This window comes from Prionailurus viverrinus, chromosome D4 (genome assembly GCF_022837055.1).
Source record: "Prionailurus viverrinus isolate Anna chromosome D4, UM_Priviv_1.0, whole genome shotgun sequence".
Classification (NCBI taxonomy): domain Eukaryota; kingdom Metazoa; phylum Chordata; class Mammalia; order Carnivora; family Felidae; genus Prionailurus; species Prionailurus viverrinus.
In genome coordinates this window covers 77686864-77711098 of record NC_062573.1, presented here as the reverse complement: position 1 = coordinate 77711098, position 24235 = coordinate 77686864, and the positions used below count along the sequence as shown (strand labels likewise).

At 50.6% G+C, this 24235-nt stretch overlaps 1 protein-coding gene and 1 long non-coding RNA gene across 6 annotated transcripts in view; one reads left to right on the top strand and one right to left on the bottom strand.

The window, feature by feature from the left end:
• Positions 1 to 4430: 4430 nt before the first annotated feature.
• On the top strand, positions 4431 to 23043 carry LOC125150523 (uncharacterized). Of its 2 annotated transcripts, none has more exons than XR_007146361.1 (4): positions 4431 to 4482; positions 5901 to 6164; positions 14719 to 14856; positions 22984 to 23043. It is a non-coding gene; the product is annotated as an uncharacterized LOC125150523 (long non-coding RNA). The 2 variants fall into 2 exon arrangements; XR_007146362.1 differs by lacking the exon at positions 22984 to 23043 and adding an exon at positions 15814 to 15896.
• KANK1 (KN motif and ankyrin repeat domains 1) overlaps positions 14298 to 24235 on the bottom strand; it is a 203887-nt gene continuing 193949 nt past the window's right edge. For all 4 annotated transcript variants that reach the window (XM_047830508.1, XM_047830510.1, XM_047830509.1 and 1 more), the window contains 5 exons: positions 22057 to 22276; positions 19292 to 19434; positions 18280 to 18480; positions 15916 to 16014; positions 14298 to 15327 (listed from right to left, as the gene is read on the bottom strand). In XM_047830508.1, the coding sequence (XP_047686464.1) occupies positions 15265 to 15327; positions 15916 to 16014; positions 18280 to 18480; positions 19292 to 19434; positions 22057 to 22276 (726 nt within the window). In that variant the 3' untranslated portion in view covers positions 14298 to 15264. The remainder of the gene's footprint in view (positions 15328 to 15915; positions 16015 to 18279; positions 18481 to 19291; positions 19435 to 22056; positions 22277 to 24235) is intronic.

The window sequence follows — 24235 nt, the reverse complement described above, 5'->3', positions numbered from 1 at the left end:
CCAAAACTGGACTAGTGTCTACTGACCGCCTTCCCTCCAGATGAGCGGACATGAAAGGCGTGCACTGTTCCGGTCCATCCTGATTGTCCACTGATATGCCCAGGGGTATGGAGAAGGCCACCCCTCAGAACCTTGGCGGGGCCGTGCTTCTCCTCGTGGCGCAGACACGTTTGCTTGGCAAACAGACCAGCGTTTGGGGCTCAGAAGCGCGAGAGAAGCCAAGGAACATCAGCTCTTTGTGGAACACGCTGGGGAAAGGTCATGAGTAATGTAACTTTGTTAAGGTGGGTGACATGTGTGCCTAAGTTTGAGGACCCTGTGGCAGCTTGGTCTGGCAGAGTTGGGGGCTCTGGGGATGCCTGAAACAGGGAATAATAGGACCATCAAGAGGGACAAGACTGGAGGTGGAGACACCAATTCAGACACTCTCCTTGCAATTCAGGCCGTCGGGGGCCCTGCATCGGGGGCCAGAGGTGGGGGCAGGGGACGCACACATAAGCTGCTAGGTAGGTCGAATGGGTGAGCTTGCTGAGGACCTAGCTCAGGGGATTTGATGAGGTGATGCCCGGGAAGTGCTTAACACAGTGTCAGCCCCGAGGAAGGGACCAGGGACCGGCAGACATCAGCTGCTGCCTTACGGGAGGAGGGGTGAGTGCGTCGTTACAGAGGGGGGACCTGAACACTGCAGTGCATCCGGGGAGGGGGGAGTGTGGAATCAGTTTGTCCGACATCGGGAGGAACACGGGAATGAGGGCCCCCCTTCCTCCTCGTGCCCCACAGACGGGCTGCAGGTTCCACAGAGAAACCTTCTCGCTGCCCAGTGTGGGTTTTTTTTTTTGTCTGAGACCAGCCTGCCTGGGGTCAGCGCTGCAGAGGGCTCTCCAGACGGAACATGGGCATCTATAGTTTATTCGTTTATTTTTTTAATTGTTTTAAATGTTTTTATTTATTTTTGAGAGAGAAAGACACACACACACACACACACACACACACACACAGAATCCAAAGCAGGTCACAGGCTCTGAGCTGTCAGCGTAGAGCCCGGCGTGGGGCTCGAACTCATGAACTGCAAGATCGTGACCTGAGCTGAAGTTGGACGCTTAACCGACTGAGCCACCCAGGCGCCCCTGGACATCGATAGTTTAAATGATTGCCCAGCTGCTGTCCATGCTCACGGGGTAACTGGGAAGATATTGTCCTTGGGTGAGTGCCTGGGTGCTCTGGGGAGGAACGCCAGTGACTGAAACTTGAAATGCAAAGCAACCCAACCTGGGGGAAAAAAATGCCCTTCCCCTCAGTGAAATAGCTGACCAACTGCTGCAGCGCTCGGCCACGTCTACAAAACACCCTCACAAGCATGACCTCATGTGATTCCTTGTCCCTTGCTTTTCCAGGTGTAAGAGGCTTGGAGCAAAGCAGCTACAGAGTCTTTTTGGCTTTCCTTCCAGAAGTTTCTCTCCTCCTGGCCAAGTCACATGACCTGAACGTAACTAGGGGAGGCTGTCAGGCGCGCGCGTGGCTCTTCTGGGGTCTGCGTGTCACTGGCAGGGTGCTGTCGCTCACAGGGGTTTCCTACTTCCATGAATCCTTTCTTGCTCGAGCTCTGGACAGGGTCTTAGGCTCCATGAGGACTCACAGGGACCGGTCTGTGAAGGCCTCTGGGCAAGAGGGGGGCTGGAGTGGGGCTGGAAGGTGTTTGAGCTCCAGAGAGCGGTTCTGGAACTGCAGTGTCCAACCCGTGGCAGGAGACACAGTTCCCTCTCCTTGACCGTCTCACCCTGATTTCTGTGGCACCTTACCTCTGACGTAGGAGACCTTGGCTAACACTGTTGGGTGGGGAAGGTTGAAGGGAAAATTTCAAAATGGCTAGACACATGAAGGAACAGGGCACGCGTGCCCTGTCTTGCTGTTTTCACAGTCTGTGCCGCAAAGGAAATGGCAGAGGCCAGCAGACTGGTTGCTTTCGAAGGGCACCCTGAAGGAGCCTTATCAAAGCTACAGCCTGATGCTCTGTGGCGGGTAAGGAAGTTCTGTTCTTGTTGACTGATCAGCTGAAGTCCTCAGACTTACTGGCGGAAACCACCCACAACCTGGAGCGCTCCGACAGCCACACTGCAAGGGCACAGAGTCCCCCGGGGCTTGGACGTTCTAGTGATACATTCTCTCAGCAGTGCCTGGAAATAAACGTCCTTGCTTATTTTGCTGGAGAGAGCAGGCCTCCCTCCTCTAGTCGCCCTCCTTGGGGTGGGAGCGCTTTTGCTCATCGCTTGCTTTTCCAAGTAGAACAGACTTGGAGAAAGCCGCCGTGCTTTCGCTCTTCGTTCTAGAAAGGTCTGTCTTCCTACTCGACAGGTCACGTGATCTAAAAAGAACCGGGACAGGGTTGTGGGTGCTTGTGGGACTTTTCTGGGGTCTGCAGATTACTGGCCCAGCCCTAATTATAGCGGCTAGGGTAGGCTGGAGCGTGAGACCCGGACACGCGGAAAACCAAGCAATTGTACTTACTAGGAGCAATCACATCCCCAGAATGAGACTTCTGTGTCTTTAAGTGAGCAAAGTCTAGAATTTTTTCAGGAACCAATTTTGGGCCTGAAGGATTTTCATTTGCCCTGTAGTTCCTCGGTCATTTGGTCAAGGGAGGAGACTATCCCCCGAGACCCATGCAGAGTTTGGGGCCACAGACATTTGCTGAAAAAAGTCAGGTGTAACTCAATTTGTAACCTTTTCCCTGGAATAAATTTGCCCTCCCCAGTTAATCTCAGACAGAGGGCAGCTTGACTGATTTCCTCTCTGGAATTCAGGTCTCTAACACTAGAAATGTAATCCCACTGCATGTACTGTTTTGGTGAAGAATGCTTTTCTCTCTGTAACAGAGATAGGGATTCTGGAACTGGGTTCTGGGCCCGGCTTTGTCACTTAATAGCTATGTGATGTTGGGCAAGCTGCTCTCTGCTTGTTTCCTCATCTGTAGAAAAGGGGACGGTTTACAGCAAGGAGAAAATGAGTCAATGTGCCTAAAGCACTCAGAACAAAGCCTAGTACGCATTGGTATATAAGAAATTGTTATTTTTCACCATATGAAACCAGAGCAGAATGTGAAATGAAGGGATGTCGTGTTGGTAACTTTAAGTAGTGACAGTCTCGGCCTAGCAGGCAGGAGGCCTGGAACTCTCTAATCAGGCTTCCCATTAAGAAATGGGGGAATTCTGAGCTACTCAGTTCCTTTTTTTTCTTTCATTAAGAAAATATTTTTAACGTTTATTTATTTTTGAGAGAGAGAGCGAGAGAGGAGGGGAGGGGCAGAGAGAGGGAGAGAGAGAGAGAGAGAGAGAGGAGGGGAGGGGCAGAGAGAGAGGGAGACAGAGAATCTGAAGCAAGCTCCAAGCTGAGCTGTAAGCACATAGCCTGATGCGGGGCTCGAACTCATGAGCTGTGAGATCAAGACCTGAACCAAAGTCAGACGCTTAACCGACTGAGCCACCCAGGCGCTCCCAGTTCCTCCATTTTAAAGGGAGGTGGTGGTAACAAGCCCATCAAGAGATAATGGATAAACATACAATGCACCATCACTCAGCCATAAAAATGTAGTGCTGACTCTCTGTCACAACATGGATGAAATTTAGACCTTATGCTAAGTGAAATAAACCCGACACAAGCAGACAAATTGATTGCGCTTATGTGAAATATCTAGAAAGACAAATTCACAGAAATAGAAAGTAGAACCAGGGTTACCGGAGGCGAGTGGGAATGGGAGGTGGGTAGTTCATGCTCAACGGTTAGCTCCTGTTTTGGGTGATGAGGAAGGTTCTGGAGATGGGGGGTGCCAATGGTTATTCAACCGTGTGAATGTACTTAAATGCCGCTGAATTATACGCTTAAAAAGAATGAAAATGGCAAACTTTGTATGACGCGTTATTTTACCACCGTGAAAAAAAAAAAATCAAACAAAAGAAGCCAAAATAAGAGAGGGAGAGAGAAGCTTTGAAAGAGAAAGGCACTTGCTATAAACTTTGAACTTGTATAGTCCGTGAGGCCACAAATATGGGCTACCAGGGATAACATGAGGTGGTGACATTAGCCCCAAAGCCCTTTCCAGCCTGAGCCTGCTGTGGGTAAACTCCCTTCCTTTCGGGCACTTTCAGGCCCTTTGCTTCCTTGGGGACACAAGTCTGGACAAATCTTCCCAGCCCCCGTTCTCTGTCCCGGGAGCTCCCCTACCTACTCTGGGCTCCACCAACCTGCCATCCCTTCTCAGATGCCCGCTGCTCCATAACTTGCTTTTCTTTACTTGTGTGCGGCTGTTTGCCAACTATATTGTTAGCCCCTCCATGGGGAGGGGCTGGTCTTCCCCTACTCAGGGCTGTGCCCCACCCCCAGTCCCCAGTCCCTGACTCAGAATGAGTCACAATGGGTGCTTGACAGGGCTCCTCCCTGCATTCCTTGCCGGGAGGAACTACAACTACGACGGCCTGGCTGCATCAGGTTCTGGACCTGGTTTTTGCAAATTCTTAGACTTCCGTTCTACCCTCTGTAACCAAGACCTCTTACCTTGTGACCCAGAACATATGTGTGTGTGCACACACACGTATGTATGTAGTTTCATGAACTATTACTAACCATTGCTCTATGTGGTACAAACTGAAATTCTGGATTTATTCGATTTTTTAAAGGGCTTATAGTAACAGGGATTTTGCCACCATGACTGCGTGTGTGGAAAACACGATCAGGGGGAGACTGGCGAACGCCTGGGCGTGTCCACCACTGGCCGCTAGGGGGGAGCTGACAGGCCAGGCCGTGCAGGGAACGAAGGGACAGCGTTGGTGGCTTAGACTGAGCAGTCTCAGTGCTGGTGGGACCTCAGGATGCCCAAGCGAGCTCTCACACCCCTTCACGCCAGCGGAGCACATTCTGACTTCGGTTGACTTAGCTGAAAGAGCGGTGTCCTGTTTCACCCTCTCCTGGGGGGAGCCATTTAAATGTGTACCGTGCTGGGAGTAGGATTTTTGGCTTAGCGTTGGGACCGTCCTTCTCCGGGAGGACAGAACCCCTCTTTCTCCCTTTTTGCCCAACTGCCCTTTAGATGTGTGACTGGCCGCCTTGGGCTCTCCACCAACACCCTGCAGAATGTGCCTCACGGGGCGGGTTCTGAACCGTACTCGGGCACCCTCCTCCAGACGCGGCCAACAAGGCCTCTCCTGATTGCCATTTTGGCTGTGGGGCCACCTGGCCTGGTCTGGGCTCTCTCCCTGAAGCAGCCACGAGAAGTCCGCCTTAGCCACAGGCCATGGGATGTTCCAGCCTTCCTCTGTGAGGGCCAGGAGGGTCAGGGCATCGTCATCAACGGGGTGCCCGGTGTGTGTGAGTTACACGGTTCTACTTGTCTACGAGGGTGTTTCTTGTGCTTGATCAAAGTTATGATGCAGGCGGCTCGACCTTCCCAGTGGAACCCGGGAACACGTGCCTCCATGTTTTGAACAGATTCAGCAGACATTTTAGACACAGAGTAGCCAGAAGGGTTACAAGGTGTGTAGGCAGTGAGGGATTCCTTTCACATCACTGGCAAGTGGTAAAGCTCTTCTCTCTGCCCACCGCCTCTCCCCCAGCCTCCACATGCACACCCCCTCAGTCGGCACAGCCAACGCCCCAGCAGCGTGGGGTACGTTAGGCTGGGAGCAGCCCCCAAAGAGTGAGGGTAATGCCCTTCAGGAGCTGCCCCGACCCTGAGCCAGACTTACCTGGTAAGGCCTCAGAACAATCCCACGGACAAGAATTCAGAAAGGATTGCGGAGCCCCTTCTGTTGGCCACGGGAGGTAGCCATGGCCTGGGGTAAAAATAATGCTTTCGGCTAGGACCTGAAAGCCATGACTCATGCCAGTCCCCTCTTTGTTTGTGTCAGCAGGGCGCCAAAGGCTGTGGAGATCAGACTCCCCTACCGATTCCCCATGCAGGCGCCTGGATGAGGACGTGCAGGAGGTATTGAGTTCCTTCCTCAGGCATGTCTCACCTCGACTGATCCTTCTCAAAAACAGCATTTGAAACCGGCTCCCGAGACTCTTAGGACAAGTCCTCCCTTCCGGCTGCTGCTGGGTTGCCAGCCCCATCATGTCCGAGCTACTGCTTTCTGCCTACTGCTGGAAGTTCAGTCACTGGACGCTTTCGGCAGGTAAGTCTAGTTAGGGGCTCCCCTAGGGCGATGCTCACGGTAGAGATGATGATATGGCTGAGAAGTGACAAAGGCATCCACCGTGGAAAGGACTCTACAAACATCAGTTAGCCTCAAGGAGGGACCAGATTTATGGTCTCTACTCTTTCCCACAGGTGTTTAAAGGGGACCAATAGGTCTCCAAATCCTGGCCAGAACCACTTAGGGGAAGGATCTCACTGTGAAAAATGTATTGCATTTGATGGTTCCAAGTCCTTCATTCCTTCTATAGCCAAACATTCTGACTGTAGCATCGAGTGCTACTCTCTAAAGAGGCAGGACCTGTTTCCCAATCTCTTTGAAACTGGGCTGCTCTTGTGACTTGTTTGGGCCAAGAGAATGTCACGGAAATGATGGGGAACCAGCAGTGAGCCTGAGCCTGAAGAAGCCTTGTCTGCTTGTTCGTCTTGCTTCGTTGTCATGGCCCCCAGAACGTTCTTGGGCTATTCAGCCAGAAGATACGAGTCACAGGGCTAAAGTCACCTTCTGTCAGCTGACAGGTACAAGGCGAGACTGGCCAAGGTCAGCAGAGCTGGTGGTCAGTGGACCACTCAGACACTCAAGCAAGAAATGCTCATGGTTGGGGCGCCTGGGTGGCTCAGTCGGTTAAGCATCCGACTTCAGCTCAGGTCATGATCTCATGGTTTGTGAGTTCGAGCCCCGCATCAGGCTCTGTGCTGACAGCTCAGAGCCTGGAGCCTGCTTCCGATTGTGTCTCCCTCTCTCTGCCCCTCCCCTGCTCATGCTCTGTTTCTCTCTCTCTCAAAAATAAATAAACACTAAAAATTTTTTTAATAAAAAAATCCTCATGGTTTTATGCCATGGGGGCTTTGAGGGCTGTGTGTTACACAGCATTACTGTGGCCACAATAACTGACATGCCCACTTATAAACCAGAGAAAGATGCACCCTTGGAAGAATTATTAGCAGCAACTTTCGCCTTTCGCTGGTCTTCAAGTCTATAGATGTGTTTAATATCTTCATAGAGACCACAGAACGAGCACAAGAAGTGAAAAATCATTCTTTATTAGGCATCAGATTGACCGAGGTAGGAGTAAAGCCAAGAAAAGTGACATCGCATTTCCGCTGCTTCTGGATAATACGGGATGTCCCTATCCAGACGGCGTGGTTGCTTGTAGCAGTTAGTATTCTTCATGTTGGCATCTGGATAAAAACTCCTCTTTGTGTAGAGGTCGGTGTATGCACAGATCATTGAAAGGTAACCTTTATGAGACTTACTGGGAGGCAGTGGCAGTGTTTGGCTTCCTGAATTTCAACGTGGATCAGACGCACAGATAAGAATCTGGCCACACAAATTCATGAATCCAAGTCTGTTGTTCCAGCAATCGTAGGATTATTGGCTTCCTGAGCTGGAGTCCCCAAACTCTTAACACAGAAAGATAAATTGAAGTACTCTGTCCTACCTTTTGAAATATTATGCAGACCAGAAAACACCGCAGGGTTTTTAAGATCAACATCAAGCTTCTGGCTATTTGGTTATATATCTGATCATGTATCCTGACAGTGATTGAATGGGGCATATGGAGGAACTTCATTAACGTTCTCTGGTCATTCAAGGCCTGCCATCAGTCAGTGTCAGCAAATGTACTTTCTGAGAGTGAGTCTTGTCTCTAAGAGATTAATTTATAGATGGGGGAGGATAGAAACGAGTTGCCTCCAGTTTCCCTGGGAAACACTAATTTCTCCTCCCTCTTCTTACTCATCTCAACTCGATCTCTGACCCCAGAGCTGTGGACACGCAGGACACGTGCCTCTGGGTGGGGAGATCCCTCGAGTCGGCCCCAGGGGCCCCAGGGGCTTTCCCTCACAGATGTCCCTGTCTCTCAGACCTTGGCGTGAATGACCACAGCCCTGGCTCTGAGAAGGGAAACCATTGTGTGTCTCTGCCCACTGCAGAACAGCAACAGAGGGAGGAATTCAGGGACAGCAGCTGGAGGCACCAACACGGCACACCCTGTCCCTGGTGCCTCCCTGGCGTTTCAGCAGGAGACGGTAGTTTTGAAATGAGCATTCACGAGGGAGCCGACACAGAGACTCAGGGGGATCAGCACAAATAAAGATTTCTTTCTTTCTAAGTGTAATGTGTGCATCATTTTTCTCACCAGACTGCAGTGATTCAAGTCAAGTCCTCTGGCCGTATTCTAAAACCCAGTTCTGCAAGAACACCGGATTTATAAACCCTCAATATATCCCACAAGCTCTACAAAGAAAGATCTGCCATTAGGCAAATGCAACTTTGTAAAATTTGTGAGCAAAAGGTCCACGGTGAACAAGCTAAGTGCTATGTCTTAGTCACGGGAAATCACGAATATTACCGAGATTAAAGAATATGGACGCTTCGGAAGCCTATCCAGCAAGTACTTGTGGTTGAGATAAGAGAGTCTACTTATAACACTCCCTGCCCGTGAGGAGTGGTTCTCAGGGTGTGGTCTCCAGACCAGCAAAATCAGCATCAGTGGGGAACCGGTTTAAAACGCTCATTCTCGGGCCTCTTCCCAGACGGACCGAATCGGAAGCTCTGGGCTGGGGCCCAACAATCTGAATTGTCACAAGTCCTACCCGGGATTCTGATGTGTGCTCAAGTTTGAGAAGTACACGTTTATGAGATACCATCTGCCTCACGAGGTACTCGGGATGATGGCTTTCCTTCCCAGACATCTAGTCCTTAGTGCCCTAAGGCATCTGTGGAACGGGTCACCTTCTCCCTGTGCATCTAGAAGCCTACTGGCACGTAGTAGCTTTGGGAAAATAAGGAAAAGTGTCGAACACGTTGCTGTGTTCTTGACTGAGTCCACAATGCGAGTGTTCTTATTGTCCACAACTCATCTACCAAGCCATTCGGTTAGAGCAGCATCTACCTCCCTGAACCAATTTCTGTATCAACACAGAAAACTTCAGTCGTGCTGTGGTGACAAATCGCCTGCAAACTCCCCTCATGTAACGTCATAAAGGTTCACTGATGGTCACAACACACCTGTAATCAGGTCGGGAAGGACACTGTACTCCACGCGGCACTAGGGGATCCAGGTGACACTTATTGCCATGGACACCATGATGGGAGAAGGGGGCACAGTGAACCACACACTGGCTTTTCGAGCTCTCACCTGGAACTGACACGTCACCTCCGCAAATGTGTCATTGCCAAAGCAATCACGTGACCGAGCCTAACTTCAGAAAGAGGCAGGGAGTACCCAGAAAAAGAAGGGGAACATCTGAGATTGGCCCAAGTGATGACAATCCAGGGTTATGAGTGGGCCACAACCCCCGTGTTGTGCAAAGCTGTGTTTTAACATTAAAGAAACGGTCGGGGGTGGGGGGTAGCACTTGGGTGGCTCAGTCAGTTAAGCGTTTGACTTCAGCTTAGGTCATGATCTCATGGGTTTGAGCCCCGCGTCAGGCTCTACGCTGACAGCTCGGAGCCTGGAGCCTGCTTTGGATTCTGTGTCTCCCCCTCTCATGTTCTGTTTTTCAATAATAAACATTAAAAAAAAAAAAACAAACAAACCATTCCTAGGGGCTCCCCAGCCCCTCACAGGCTCCCTCTCAGTAATCTCCCCCCCCTCCGAGTGGTAACTGTCCTGACTTTCAACGCCACACATCAACTATTTTTTTTTTTTACACTCATTCATTCAACTAGTGTTTGTGAGCCAGGCACCAGAACTTCTTAGTCTTGGCAGGTGGTGTTACAAACCCAAGTGTGACAGCTGAACTTCCGAGCTTCATTTTGGAAGACTTGTTTTTGTGTGTGGGGGGGGGGGGGGTGTGTGCAGAGAAATGGTGACATATTTTATTTAAAGAAAAAAGGCTTAGGGGCGTCTGGGTGGCTCAGTCGGTTGGGTGTCTGACCTCGGCTCAGGTCATGATCTCGCGGTCTGTGAGTTCGAGCCCCGTGTCGGGCTCTGTGCTGACAGCTGGGAGCCTGGAGCCTGCTTCGGATTCTATGTCTCCCTCTCTCTTTGCCCCTGTCCTACTCACATTCTGTCTCTGTCCCTCTCAAAAATAAATAAACATTAATAAATAAATAAATAAATAAAGCATAGGTTAATTTCGTACTTAATAGTGAATACAGAGTAATTTTTAAAAATAGGATTTGTTTCTGGGGTGCCTGGGTGGCTCAGTCAGTTGAGCCTCCGACTTCGGCTTGGGTCATGATCTCATGGTCTGTGAGTTCAAGCCCCACATCGGGCTCTGTGCTGACAGCTCGGAGCCTGGAGCCTGTTTCAGATTTTGTGTCTCCCTCTCTTGCTGACCCTCCACCGTTCGTGCTCTGTCTCTGTCTCAAAAATAAATAAACATTAAAAAAAAAAAAAAGAAAGAAAAAAGGTTTTTTTGGGAGTGCACGCATATGCACATGTGGGGGAGGGGCAGAGAGTAAAAGGGAGAGAGAGAGAATCCCTCTGTGGTATTAGCACTGGGCCCAATGTGGGGCTCAAGCTCACAAACCGTGGGATGGTGACCTGAGCCGAAATGAAGAGTGGGACGCTTTACCCACTGAGCCACCCAGGTGCCCCTGAAGGGTGACATGTTTTCGATAGGATTGAGGGACTGGAGTCCTCTGAAGTCACAGGGATCCAATCCAATTGGCGACTTGTCTTTATCACCTGTTTATTCAGGCACATGATTACACAGCGAGGCGGATGGATCACAGCCAGAGTCCCTCTGCTGCCTGACACGTGAGAAGCGAGTGGCCCGCCCGGCCGGCACTTGGTGTGGAGCCGCCTGACGACACTGGTGACAGAGCAGCACCTGACAGTCTGGGCTCAGGGGTCTCCTCTTGCTCTCCACCACACAGCCTCGTCCTTGCAGGTAGTTCTAAGGCGGGACGAGCTGGATCCTTCCGGATTGGGGAACGGGGAGCAAGTATAAAATTTATTTTGGCTCAAATACAGGACTGGTGTTTGCTCTTTGGAATACCTCCTATGCGACTTCTGTCATCGGCAAGCGAGGGATACGGTTCCCATCCCTATTCAATCGCTAAAGATCTGAGTCGGAGAGGCGGCGGGCAGCTGGTTGCCTCAAACGCCAGCTCCTCCCCCGATGTCCAATCGGACGCCTCTGTACCAGCGTGTGGTATTTTGCGCTCTAGCTTCTCCACAGAATCCTTGCTGGAATTCAGGCCGCGGGTCCCAGGGACACGACTCTAAGTGCTAATTCCACCTTTCACACTTCCAGAGCTGACTGTGACTTCCCAGTTCCCAGCCCCCCTCCGCACCCCGGAGAACCACCAGTGACTTTGGTGGGGAGGGAGCGTGAGCACGTGCGACCCTGGAACACTGTGGCCACCGGCTCGGCCACATCCTTTTGTGGTAATCGTCTTTGGCAAAACGGACTGTAAATATATTTTTATAATCAGCTGGCTTCTAAATTACAGCCGTGTGGCGTAATGGCAGAGTAAACATGTGATTAGTAATTTCCTTATGGCAGAAAGTGGAACGGTCTCGGGCTGAGTCTCTGGCTAAGGCCCAGGGCTTAAAAAGAACTGTTCTTTCAGTACAAGAGAAAAGAGAAAACTCTCTTTCTTCCAAAGCCAAAGCAACGGGTCACGGCCTTCTTCCTGTGTGGAAACAGTTCTCCTTCCCGAGGAAGAGGGCAACAGCAAGATGAACTTGGGAAAATACTCCAAGTGCTGTCTGCACGCTCAACCTCTGTCCCTGAAGTACCGCCTTCCCCGTGGCAGCCATGGTTCCTGGCCTTCTAGAAACGACTGTTCCGGAGTTATAGAAATGCCATCCAACATGGACACACACAGACTACCATGGCTCCTTATACACCCAAGATAAAAGATGCAGCATAATGCTTCTTGTTTTGTTACTGTTGTCTCTGCCCCATCCAACTTGTATACAAAAGAACTACGGTAGTTCTCCTAATTCGGGACTAAAACAATTCTCAGTGTGGACCAAAGCCCGTGTTGAGAAACTCTTGGGCTGCTGCTGCTTCGGGTGAAGCTCAGAATGGGCATTTTCCCCAGGTCCTGCAACCATTTCTGACGCGTGCTGTGGACGCGCAAGTTCCCACCAAACAGGCAAAAAATTACTCATTAGGACCTGATCCCATCTGCGAGGGTTACCACACACCTGCACACCCGAGAATCTTCCCGCCACAGGACTGGCAAGTTACAAACCAGAGCTCCAGAGCCCACTTATGGGGGGGGGGGGGCTGGTCTAGAACGCACACTCCTGGTAACTTTCTCCAGCAGCGAGGCTCCCCCAGCCCTCCCCACCCCCACACAGGGTTTAGTCCATTAAGCCACGGTGGAGCAGGACAAGTTGTATTCAACGTTTTTGTTGTGTTTTTTTTTCAATGTTTTAAATTTTTGAGAGAAAGAGAGAGAAAGCATGCGTGTGAGTGGGGGAGGGGCAGAGAGAGAGGGAGACACAGAATCTGTCAGAATCAGGCTCCAGGATCTGAGCTGTCAGCACACAGCCCGACTGGGGGCTTGAACCCACAAACCCTGACATCATGACCTTAGCCACAGTCAGACGCTCAACTGACTGAGCCACCCAGGCGTCTCTTTGTTTCTTAATGTTAAAGTCTCAGAGTTCCCACTGATCTACCCTTTTGTCTAGGGGTGTCTTCAGCTTCTAATTTTCCAGGGTAAGAAAACAGAGGCTGTCACTTACAGGTTTAGGCTTCTCGTCACATCTGCCAGAAAACAAGATCGGGAGTCTCCAGCCCTAGGCCGGCCTCACGTGGGGGAACCTGCCCCAGTGTCCTGTCACACATTCCTTTATAGCCTTGTGGCTCAAGAAACTGCAGCTACACCAATGGGGGACAATCAGGCTGGTTTATATAATGTGCCAAGATCCCAAGATAAAAAGCCTTGTAAGTGCCCAGCGTTAGCAGAGCAAACAAGGCACAAAGCAGAGCTCCCGGCAGCTAGATTCTGTATTGAGTTAAGACCACACTCCATGATAAAACACTCACTCATTTTCTTTTGCAAAATTTAGCATAAGAAATCTGCAATGAAGGACAGACGTAGGAATTTGTTTTCTCATGCACTGACATTATTAATGACTTCTCTTGTCAAACAGAACAAAACTCCCAGGACCACAAACCAGCAGGGACACAGCCCTCCCTGCTCAAAAGGCACGTCATGCCATCAAAGGGTACCGAACTCACAGCGCCACTTTTCTTCACACACACAACCTTCTGCTTTAATTTATTGTGCTCTTTCAGGTCTGAAGGAGCTTGAATAACTATGCGAACTGAAATTTAGTGCCAATCCCTGAGCTGGCAGATCTACCCCGGGATGGACAAAGATGTTCGCGTCCCCAGGCAGCTGTGACTTCACTTTCACGGTTCATGGAAGAGGACGGTCCTTCTGCCCTAGATGTCCCAGCATGGGACTTGGGGGCCATCACATACGGCCCCAAGTTGGCCTCAATTCCCAGTGCTACTTTTCAGAGCTCCTCTGAGTTGTTCTCTAAACAACCACACCTCTAAGCCTGTGAAACAACAGGCTTTCTAGGACAGGCATCGTGGTGCACACCTGCTGGGAAAATCTGTTCTCTGGTCTCTTTCTCAAGCCCAGCAATGAATGAGCAGAGGAGGAGAAGGAAAGAGGAAGAAGGGAAAGAAACGTGCAAGAACCCGTGATGATTCTCCGGTACACGTGACTCTCATAAATGGCCTGGGTTAAAATTCACCACTGGCAACCGGGCCCAAGTACCTCATTTGCATTTTGGCGGCCACACTTCTTCATTGAAACGAGATAGACTGGATCCCCTTCACTTTGTAGAAAAGGCTACAAGGCAGGTGCAGTCACCCAGCAGCTGTGCCCGAAACCAGGACCAGAGGCCTGACAAAAGCTAACTCGTCGCCTCCGCTCGGAAGTTACCTGTCTGATGAGCTGTGTGCCTAGTAAGGCCTTAAATTTCCGACTCCCGACGTGCAACCTGAGTAACGGGCAGAGCCATGCAAACGCAGTGCTCTCAGAAGGTGTCTCGTCTCGTCCAAGTGCAAGACCAGCGGGCCAGCAGTCCCTGCCGGCACAATCCGTCAGCTTTTGCTGCCACTGCTGTAAGTCAATAGGATCGGGCAGACAGCTGTCAGAGATGAAGCCGGGACAAGCAAGAGCACTTAATGAAATTTTATTTTGAAAATATGGCAAGAGTCTAAGGCACTTCAAACATTTAAATACATTTAAGACCAAAGTAAACGTGACATGGTATAAAGGAATCCATAAATACGTGGAGAACTACACTATATTTCTCTAGAGGCAAATATATAGCCAATTCCTCTAACGTGATTCAACCCTTGACATTAGGTACAGATTTGTGCAATTATTAATTAAAAACATGGTAATGTTACACGTACTTCTTCATGTCTCAAGGACGACGGAATATAAAAGGTGAAAATACTGTGTCAATTTTATATAGATGCCTTTTATATAAAAAGTCATATAATAACACCCACCCAGATAAACCCAACCGAAAAGCTTTCTTTTCATTAAGTTTTGTACTTTCCGAGAGTTCTGTCTTCTATTTTTAAACCAGGAATCTACCAGGCCAGGCCCAAGGTGCTGACGATTGGTCATCTCCACTCCCTCACTTTCCAACAGTGAAGACAAAAGGAAAATCAACAAAACCCTCCCGGAATGGGATTTTCAGAGCTTTCCAATGGCTCCACAAGGGGTAAATAGAAATACTTGCGGACAATTGTAAGACCGCCAAGCCAGTGAGAACCTGACGCTTCTTGGCAGTGGCGAGGGCGGGAGAGATGGGAGTAGGGGCTGCCCGCTCAGGTCAGGTCACCATATCCTACGACTGTACATAACGGAGCAGAGACTCGACAGCAACAGAGACAGGGGTGGGCGCGCCCCGCGCACAGGGAAGGCGGCCAGGTGGGAGGCGGGGTGTGCCGGGCGGCACGCCCCTGCTGGCTCCGCCCCCACCGTGCAGCTCCAGGCTTCCGCCCTGGCTTACCCGTTCTGTTTGCTGGTGAGCTCAGGCACAGCACGCATACATTCAGTATCTGTCACCCCAAGAGGAACAATTAGCAGCTTAGTGGTGGCATGTAAATGGACGGCTATTTGCATATCATCAGTCAAATGAACTCCGGTGGGTGGGGCCAGGAGATGTCTTCCTTCCAAGCCTGGGGGTACCCTAGAGACCAGGAAAGGAAAAAAAAGGGGGGGGGGGACAGTTAATGAGTGACCTCAAGCAGATGTGTCCTCTATAACAGGGGCTGTGCCCGCCACAGCTGACAACCACCTGTGAGCCAGCGTGAGGGCAGCTGGGACAGGGGACACAGACCCATCAGCAGGAGCTGCTCTGAGCAGCTGTCCGGCTGTCCTGGGAAGTCACTGTCCCGCTAAGAGTGGGCTCTGGGAACAGAGGTTGCTGCTCACTGTCTGCTTTAGGAAAAATGCCAGGAACGTAGCAATATGTACTCACGGGCACACGATGTGCCACTTGGATAATTCTGTCCAGAAATAAACCCTTCACGTGAGGAGGGCATAAGCGAATGTTTGTTTCCCAAGGACAAGCAGGTGCCCAGCCTCTGTGCTGCTAACCATCAGCACTCCTGGTCTTGTGGGCGGGGCAAAACTCATGAACTCTCAAGTTCCAGACTAAATCTCCCATTTTCAGAATCCTCAGAAAACCCGCACTGCCTGCCAGCTCCCGAAGAGGGGGGCCGGCCAGCCTGCTGGATTTCGGCCTGTTCACAAATGTCAAATGCACAACACTGACCGGCGACTGGGCCTTCGCGAAGTTGACATGGGCGTACAGGAGAACGGCGATGTCCTTGTGTCCTGCCTCCAGGGCTATCGAGAGTGCCGTGCTGCCGTCCTTGAGGAAAGAACAAGCCAGGCTGGGTTTCTCACACTTACAGACAGCCAAATGGGAGCAAAACAAATACTTTCCAAGAATAGATAAAGTTCCCCAAATTTGTTCAGTTCTTCAGGAGACTTTTCCAGACCTCTGTGTGCTAAGCCCTAAGGACGAATGGCGCACAGCGTCCACAATGGGGAAGTCCCAGTTGGAGAAGAATCACCTCATCCCCTCTGGCTCACGGTGGCTAGAGTGTAGATGTGGGCACAGTACGTGCTCAACAAATGCAGGCTGCCTGCGAAGAAATTTCTCAACTATTCTTCCCACCAGCTGGGGGCTCTAGGGGAAGATGTGGGTGGAAACATAGTTTCCTTTTTCCTTATATTTCCAAGGGAGCAGGCAATACCACAGTGTGTTCTGACACCCTGCAATTTGTCAAAGATCTTTTAGTTTTCCTCTTCAGGAAGGAGTCCCTCCTCCAGCCCTGATCACCCCCAATCGAATGCTGTGAATCCTGCTGCCTTGCAGAAATACATCTTATGAAAACATGCGGGTGGGGTGCCTGGGGGGGGGGGGGGCTCAGTTGGCTAAGCTTCCGACTTCCGCTCAGGTCACAGTCTCCCGGTTCCTGAGTTCGATGCCCGCATCTGGCTCTGGGCTCAGAGCCAGGCTCAGAGTCTGGAGCCTGCTTTGGATTCTATGCCTCCCTATCCCTCTGCCCCTCGCCCACTGGCACTCTGTGTCTCTCAAAAATAAACATTAAAAAGAATTTTAAAAGAAAAGTATGGGGGGAAACACTAAATATGGAAAAGTTAAAAAGTTTCCAGTTAAATGTTTGGTTCCCATTAAACTGCAGGGATATAGAGGATGTAAAGGAGCAATAAACCAAAAACCCAAAAGCAAAAAACCAGAAAACAAACAAACAAAAACCCAGCACAAATTATTTTCCGTCTGGTCTTGGAATAAGGATTCCCTTATGGTCCCTAGCAGCAGGAAACAATTCCCATGTGGCTGGCATCTACGGTCCTTCCCTCCCACCCAGAATACTCGGAGCGACTTGTCCAGGGGAGACCAGCGGCACACCCTCGTCTTCCATTAAGCATAAGGAAGCAGACAATTAGCTGAGGTGGCCAGCATTTCTGGAAGCCACTGCGGTTCTCTGGCCTCTTCTTACCACACTGACAGGCTGTTCTTTGCTAAGCGAAGAGTAAAGTAAAGGCAAACGAAAAACAAGACACATGAAACACAAACTGCTCTTGAGGAAAGGGGAGGTGGAAGCTGTCTCCCTGCTCCAGCGGAAGGCGTTCACTCCCAGGGAAGTGCGTGCATCTGCGGAAGCCCGTCAGCCCTTGGTACCAGTAAATACCTGCACGGGTTTGCTCTTCCTGCTGGCTTGGGCCCACAGGGACCCGACATTAAGTGCAAAAACGGATATTTTCCTTCTAATGTTTTAGTGTTTTGAGCTGAAGGAAGCTCTGGTCCAAACCTGTGCTCCACAGAGACAAACTTTCCAAAACAGAACCAATCCAGCCTGACCTCTGTGACCTTTGCACTTGGAACCACATCACCACCCAAATATTAGTTCCTGTGCCTTCACCTGTTGGTACTCCTCCCCTTTGATCCGGAGACATCCAGAAGCTGCAACTTTCCTTACGACGTGTCCTGGGCAAGGGGTTATCTCGAACAGGGACAGCTCAGGAACCGGGAGAACGGATCAGATGGGGAAGATGGAAAAGCAGAGCAGGAGGGGGGGAGATGTGCTCAAAGGAGCCGGGATGGTCTGGAGGGCCTACAGCTGAGGAGCTGCATGAATCAGCCACTCTGACGGGCCCCAGGGAAGGGCAGGCTTGCTTTCATTTCACGGGTGGGAAAGCGTTTCAGTGTGCTAACAAGTGGTTCAAGGCATGCAATAACCCAGCCCGGAACAACTCGCAGTCCAGATTTCCAGGACTGGGGACCTGGTCCTCTCTTCTTCGTGGGCCTGCAAGTTGCCCACGCTGGCTCTATTCTGTGTTGTAAATCTGTTTATGGCCCTTCGGCAAACTGGTTCTCATCCATGCCCGTCACCCCTCCTCCTGTAACGAATGAGGGGGCCGAGGCCCGCTGACCTTCCTGCCTTCCCCTCTAGTTGAATCAAGTGTCAGTTTGCACATGGTAAACGGTGCCAAGCCAGACAGGGAAAGGAGGTGGCCCCGACCACAACAGAAATCCCCACAGAGCATCAGGGAGGATGTGCTCTTTCCCTTCCCTGTGGCCCCTGCAGGGCCCGTGGGAGCCACTTACGTTGTCTTCCAGGTGGCCGTTGCAGCCCGGCTGGGCCAGCAGCAGCTTGACGATCTCCACGTGCCCGTGCTCACTGGCACACATGAGGGCGGTGGAGCCCTCGTCGTCCTGGATGTTGACGTCGGCCCCGCAGGCCAGCAGGCCCTTCACCATGTCGATCCGCCCGTGACTGACCGCCAGCATGAGGGCTGTCTGTCCCGCCTGTGGGGAGGCACGGCGGAGCGCTTCAGCGGCACATGCTGGCAGAGTGGGGGAGTGGGGGAGTGGGGGGGTGGGGGGGTGGGGGGGGGTGGTGGTGCCGGACTGGGGCGGGAGGTGGGGGGATGGCATGACGACACAGGGAACGAAGCACATGTGGGATTAACGTGGGGCTGTGCGGTGGCAGGCACGGAGGGAGAAAGAGTTTCTCATTCTGAGCTACGAGCTAAGCAACGTCAAGGAATGGGTCAGTTTTCGCCTGTCGCTTGCAGGATCTATCTGGTTACAGCAAGAAGCTGGCAAGTTCAAAGGTGCTTCAAAGTCCAGCTGTGAACACATCTGCACCACGCACGCTCTGCTTACGATATGGAGACAGTTGGGAAGCAACTGTCGCTGAGCAGACGGTGGAGACTCCCGGGCCCCCAGAGGCAGGCTGACCTACGGTTTACATGCACATGCTCCCAACAGAGGCAGCGCCAAGGCCGGGGAGTGGGGAGCCTGCAAGGTGAAGCTGAAGCCAGTACCTCACAGCTCTGCCCAGTCGCTATGGACTGCCAGGCAGCCACGCGGACACGAGGCCAGGCCCCAAAGCCCATGTTCAGTGACGGGAAGCACAGCCCTGGCCCGCAGAGGTCAGAGCTGCGGAAGCGCATGCTCAGCAGCGGAAGCGCGGCAGGGTCTGGGGCGCATGCTCAGTGTTGGGAAGCAGGGCGCCGGGCCGGCACGGGTCTAGAGCTGCGGAAGCGCATGCTCAGCGGTGGAAGGTGCGGGTCAGAGCTGCGCAAGCGCGGGCCCGGGACGCAAGCGCGCTCACCTGGCTGGCTTTGGCATTGACGTCCCCGCAGCCGAAGAGCTCTTCCACGACACGCATGTCCTTCTCTGCTTCCACCGCGGCAAGGGCTGCCAGCATGATGGGGGTGTATCCCGCCTTGTTCTGGTGGTCCACGTTACACACGTCTGCAAAGACACGTGTCCCTTTAGGGAGAAGCCTTCCAACAGCGTCCCTTCTGCGCAGCACCTGAAGGAACGGGGTTTGGAGGAGGCCAGTGAAATGGCCTCAGGTGCTCCAAGTCCCAGAGTGACTCAGACGGAAACGCAAAATACGTTTTCATGTCAAACCAAGAAAAAAGGTCTCTTTGGTACTGTGTGAGGCCAGAAGCAGCAGAAGTGACAGTAAGCTTCCACGGCACCTCTTGTTCCCAACTAGTGGCTGACCTTCAGAAGCTCCGAAGTCAGGGGGCTTGGTCTAGGAAATGGTTGCTTTGAAGGGTCAACAAAGATGCTGGGATATGGATATTAATCTATGTTAAGGGGACCCCTGTTTTGCAATGAAGAAGGCAGTGAAAGCTGCAAATACTTAGGAGGGACTTGCAAAGGCTTATGCAGAGAACACCATGGTGTTACCTGCTCAGCCATCAGTACCTGTTCTGACACCCTGATTTTGCTACCCTGACTTGTTGGGGCCCTTGGAAGCCGGACTCCAACCCCACGACACCTATCAAGCTGTTCTAGGAACTTGGTCTGAGAGCAAATGCAGTTAAGAAACCGTGAGGACTGACAGACACAATAAACCAGACCTTTTCTGTTCCTGTAATTCTTTTTTTTTTAAATATATATATTTTTTAATGTTTATTTATTTTTGAGAAAGAGAGAGACAGAGCATGAACAGGGGAGGGTCAGAGAGAGAGGGAGACAACAGAATCTGAAGCAGGCTCCAGGCTCTGAGCTGTCAGCACAGAGCCCGACGCGGGGCTCGAACTCACGGACCACGAGATCATGACCTGAGCCGAAGTCGGACGCTTAACCGACTGAGCCACCCAGGCGCCCCAGCCGTTCCTGTAATTCTTAAGGAGGCTTTGGGGGCTCAATTACCCTTAGTAAATTCCTTTAGCACTTTCTAATAAAATGAAAGGAATGGAGAGTGCAGGAAAGCAGCTTTCACATGTGACCAAATATAGTTAAAATGTTCAGGATGTTTCATCGTTAAGGGGTGAAAAGAGAAGGTACTACCACAAAACGTCCCTTGAGTTCTAAAATAACTGCATACCAGGAACATGATGGTATTTACACAAGGGCATGTTTTTGTATGTAGAAAGGGAAAAAGAAAAGAAAATGCTGGATGATGGAGAAGCACGTGGGCAAACATGCTCTCAGAGGCTCCTCATCTGTGATGTTCACTCCCTCACAGATGGTTGCCAGTCACCCACATTCACCAACACACCGTATGGAGCCCCAATCACAGCCTGTAATGGTGACCAGTACAAAGCTCAGTCAACCCAGAAGGGTGACTAACCAAAGCCATCCAACAATGGAATTGAAATCATTTGATTTACCAAAATATCTCATCCACACAAATTTTCCAAGGGTAGATTAAACTGTTGCTTTCAAGAGCAAAAAATCTGAGATCTGTTTAGCTTTTCTGGATATTAACCACTTTTCTGTTGAGACAACAACGTGGCCTGACAGGACCAGCAGCTCTGTTTATCCTCTGGGAAGGAGGCTTGGAATTCCTTCTCATTAGATGGAAGCAGTTTTAGCCTTCATAGCCCCATACGCTGGGAATAAGCAAACTTAGAAAAGACGATAAATCTGCCCAGTTACTTCTCTGCATTAATTCAATTTCCCCAAAACAGAGTAGAAGAAATTGGAGAGTTGAATCAAGAAACAGTACATGAAAACTGGACAATTTTATTGCATATTCTAAATCAAATGTTCACACTGTTCTCACTAATTAGACCAAAGTACTGTAAGTTCTGTATCAGTCACATACTAGAAGTAAAAATATGTATTTCAAAAATAAATCAGAGTCACTTGGGGACTAGGTGAACCACTGGCTGCTCTATTTGAACAAAAAGTTGGAAGCTCCCAATTTTCCAAGGGGACCCCTTCTATCTAGCACACCCTCGCTTCATGTTTAATACACGTCAGAGGCTATATTCTGGGATGGGATATTCCAGTTATAAACAAGATTTGTCACTGTCCTCATTTCTATGGCTCAGAGAGAAGAATAACAATTTCTTCACTCTATGCTGAGTTGTCAATAACAAGGTATATTTTGGTGGGAATATACCATTGGTGATGATTCTACTATAATCTGGTATAGTGGCTTTGCATGGTCCCCATCTCGGCTAACTGTACATATCTGTGAGGCAGTTGGATGGGGTCGGGGAGCCAGGACAGGAAGAGCAGCCTGGGGACACCAAAGCTGTGACTCTGGCCCTACGAGCAGTGATCTGTCTCCTGAGAGCGCACCCGCCCAGCCCGCATGACTCAGCTCAGGAGGGACCCTGAGTCATGTTCACCTCCAGGGATATACCTCACCTGAACGCAGCGGAACTGCAGCAAGACTATCCTTAAAACCTCCCCTCCAAACAGACCTGGAATCTGTGCCACCCTGCTTTGTTTCCATTTCACGCCTCCCCTCAGTGACTCAAGGATGACATTCTTGGCCACATCATGCGGAAAAGCAATGGAAAGGGTGTTAGGGTGGTCACAGAACTGAGGTGTGGCTCAACCAGCCTCTCTGAGATGAGTCACACCCCAAGTGCTGAGGGGAAGAGACCAGGACGGCCAACGCACCGGCGTCCAAGAGCAGCTTCACGATCTCGAAATTGGAATGTGACACGCTGTAATGGAGGGCCGTGTTGCCGTTGCCATCTGCCATGTTGATGATGTGGCGCAGGACGTCCGGGGAGACGGCCTCAAAAGCAGCTATGTAGTCCCCCACCATGGCCGGGCAGGCCGACTTCTGACTGGATACGCGGAACCACTCGTGCTGCAGGGTGTTCAGACAGGACCGCTGCCAAGACACCAGCAAGGGGCATTAGTTCTGCTATTTATAGACCTTTCCGAGACCCAGCTGCAAGCCCAAGAAATGAGGCCTTTTATAGTCAGGGTGCGTGCAGTTAGAACTTGCTCTCCAAGAATGACTAATGAAACGCAGAGCCCTAAGAGAAGCCTCAGACTCCAAACTGGAGTCCCTCCTGCTTTTCAACGACAGGCACGTTCTAACTTCTAAAGAAGAGGTCAGACAGCAATACTCAGGAGCTCCACCAGCAAGGTTCAAAATCTGGCTCTGCTCCTTGGGGGCCGTACAATCCTGGGGAAGACACTCATTCTGTGCCTAAGTTTACTCATCTGCAAAACGGGGATGGTAAGAATACCTTTGCCCCACAGCACTCGCCAGGAGGACAAACGAGGCAATACACATGAAAACGCTCAGGCCTGGCTCCATTGATGACCGAACTATTAACATTACGTAATTGTGCTGGCCCTGCACCTGATTTTCAGAGTAGTCAGGACAGAAGAAGTGACCTCACTCACACTTGATGATGCTGCTTTCTTCCTATACAGACCAACCTCAACTCCTTCAACATCCCCACGGCACTGGGCCAGGAGACTGTAAGCATGTAGTCAGTTCATTGTCACTCCAATCCCAGATACAAACGTTCAACCACGGGAAGGGCTTAAAAAGCAGGTCCCAAACAAATGACATTTCTCATTTAGGATCCTCTGCATCTGATCACGAGCCCCAGGCGCCCTCCCTTGGGCTGTGGACACATGAACATGGCGTTTGTTTCCTGGGCAATCAAGTCAATCCCAGACCGTATGAAGTTCAGTGCAGACTGTGGGTAGCCACTGCTGGTGTTGGAAAGAGCTATAACACTTCTTCCATGAGTCCTCTTTTACGTGAGTTTACCATCCATTCATTTGTGCTTTGCTTCTTTTTTTTTTTTTTTTTTTTAAAGTGAGTTCTGTGCCCAGTGCGGGGCTTGGGCTTGGGCCTCGTGATCTCACGATCCCAAGATCAAAAGTTACGTGCTGTACTGACTGAATCAGCCAGGTGCCCCTTGTTGCTCACTCTTTAAAGACTTCAAAATATATCAGAGAAAGATGGACCGCCTCTGTCAAAAGCACCAGAACCCAAGAAGTCCCCTTTCTACAGAGGCTGGAGCTGGGATTGTACAGCTTCCGTATCTTTATCATCCTGCTACTGATTATTCAGTTTTAGCCCATTCAGTCGTACTCTGGGCCACCTGGTAAAAAGGGTCCTGGGCTGGAAAAAATGCATCACATGTTTTCTTCTGCTCACTCTTTTACGTATTCAGATTTCCATTTCTCTGGAGTCCATCATCACGCAGAGGGAAGGGAACTGTGTCGTCTGGGTGGCGACGTCTGTTACGGATATGCACGTGCTGTCCTGTGATGGTTACCTGGCCCCGGCAATGTCATCATTCAGGTGTCTCCCACTTTTCACAGAACAATGCTTTAAACACTTTTTCACCAAGTGAGTTCAACTTAACCAAAAAGGTACTGAGCACAGAGTGTGCATGTGACAACATGCTTGGCAACCTGGGGCCGCAGCATCAGTATTTTGGGAATGGTAGAAGAAAAAGTCTATTATGGCTATAAGACCTAGGGTCCAGAAGCACCAGTTTTTAAGTTTAGGTTAAACCTTGTGGGAAATATTAACACTGCAGTGACGTTTCCTGGTTTTGCTATTTGTGACTGAAGCACAGACAGGGATTTAGTTTATGCTGATGGAGTTCAACATGTGGTTCTGTGATCCCTCTAGGTCAGGGGTTTTATTTAGTATTTCCTTCTGTAAACATCACCGCCGTGCTCCTTCCTCAGCACACTAATTCAATGTCAAGACACAGCTGGCTCTGATAAATTTAAGTTTCTATAGCAATATAAACAAATGGGTGAAGAAAACATAATTTAACAAAAAGGATTCAGAGAGGAGAAATAAAACACG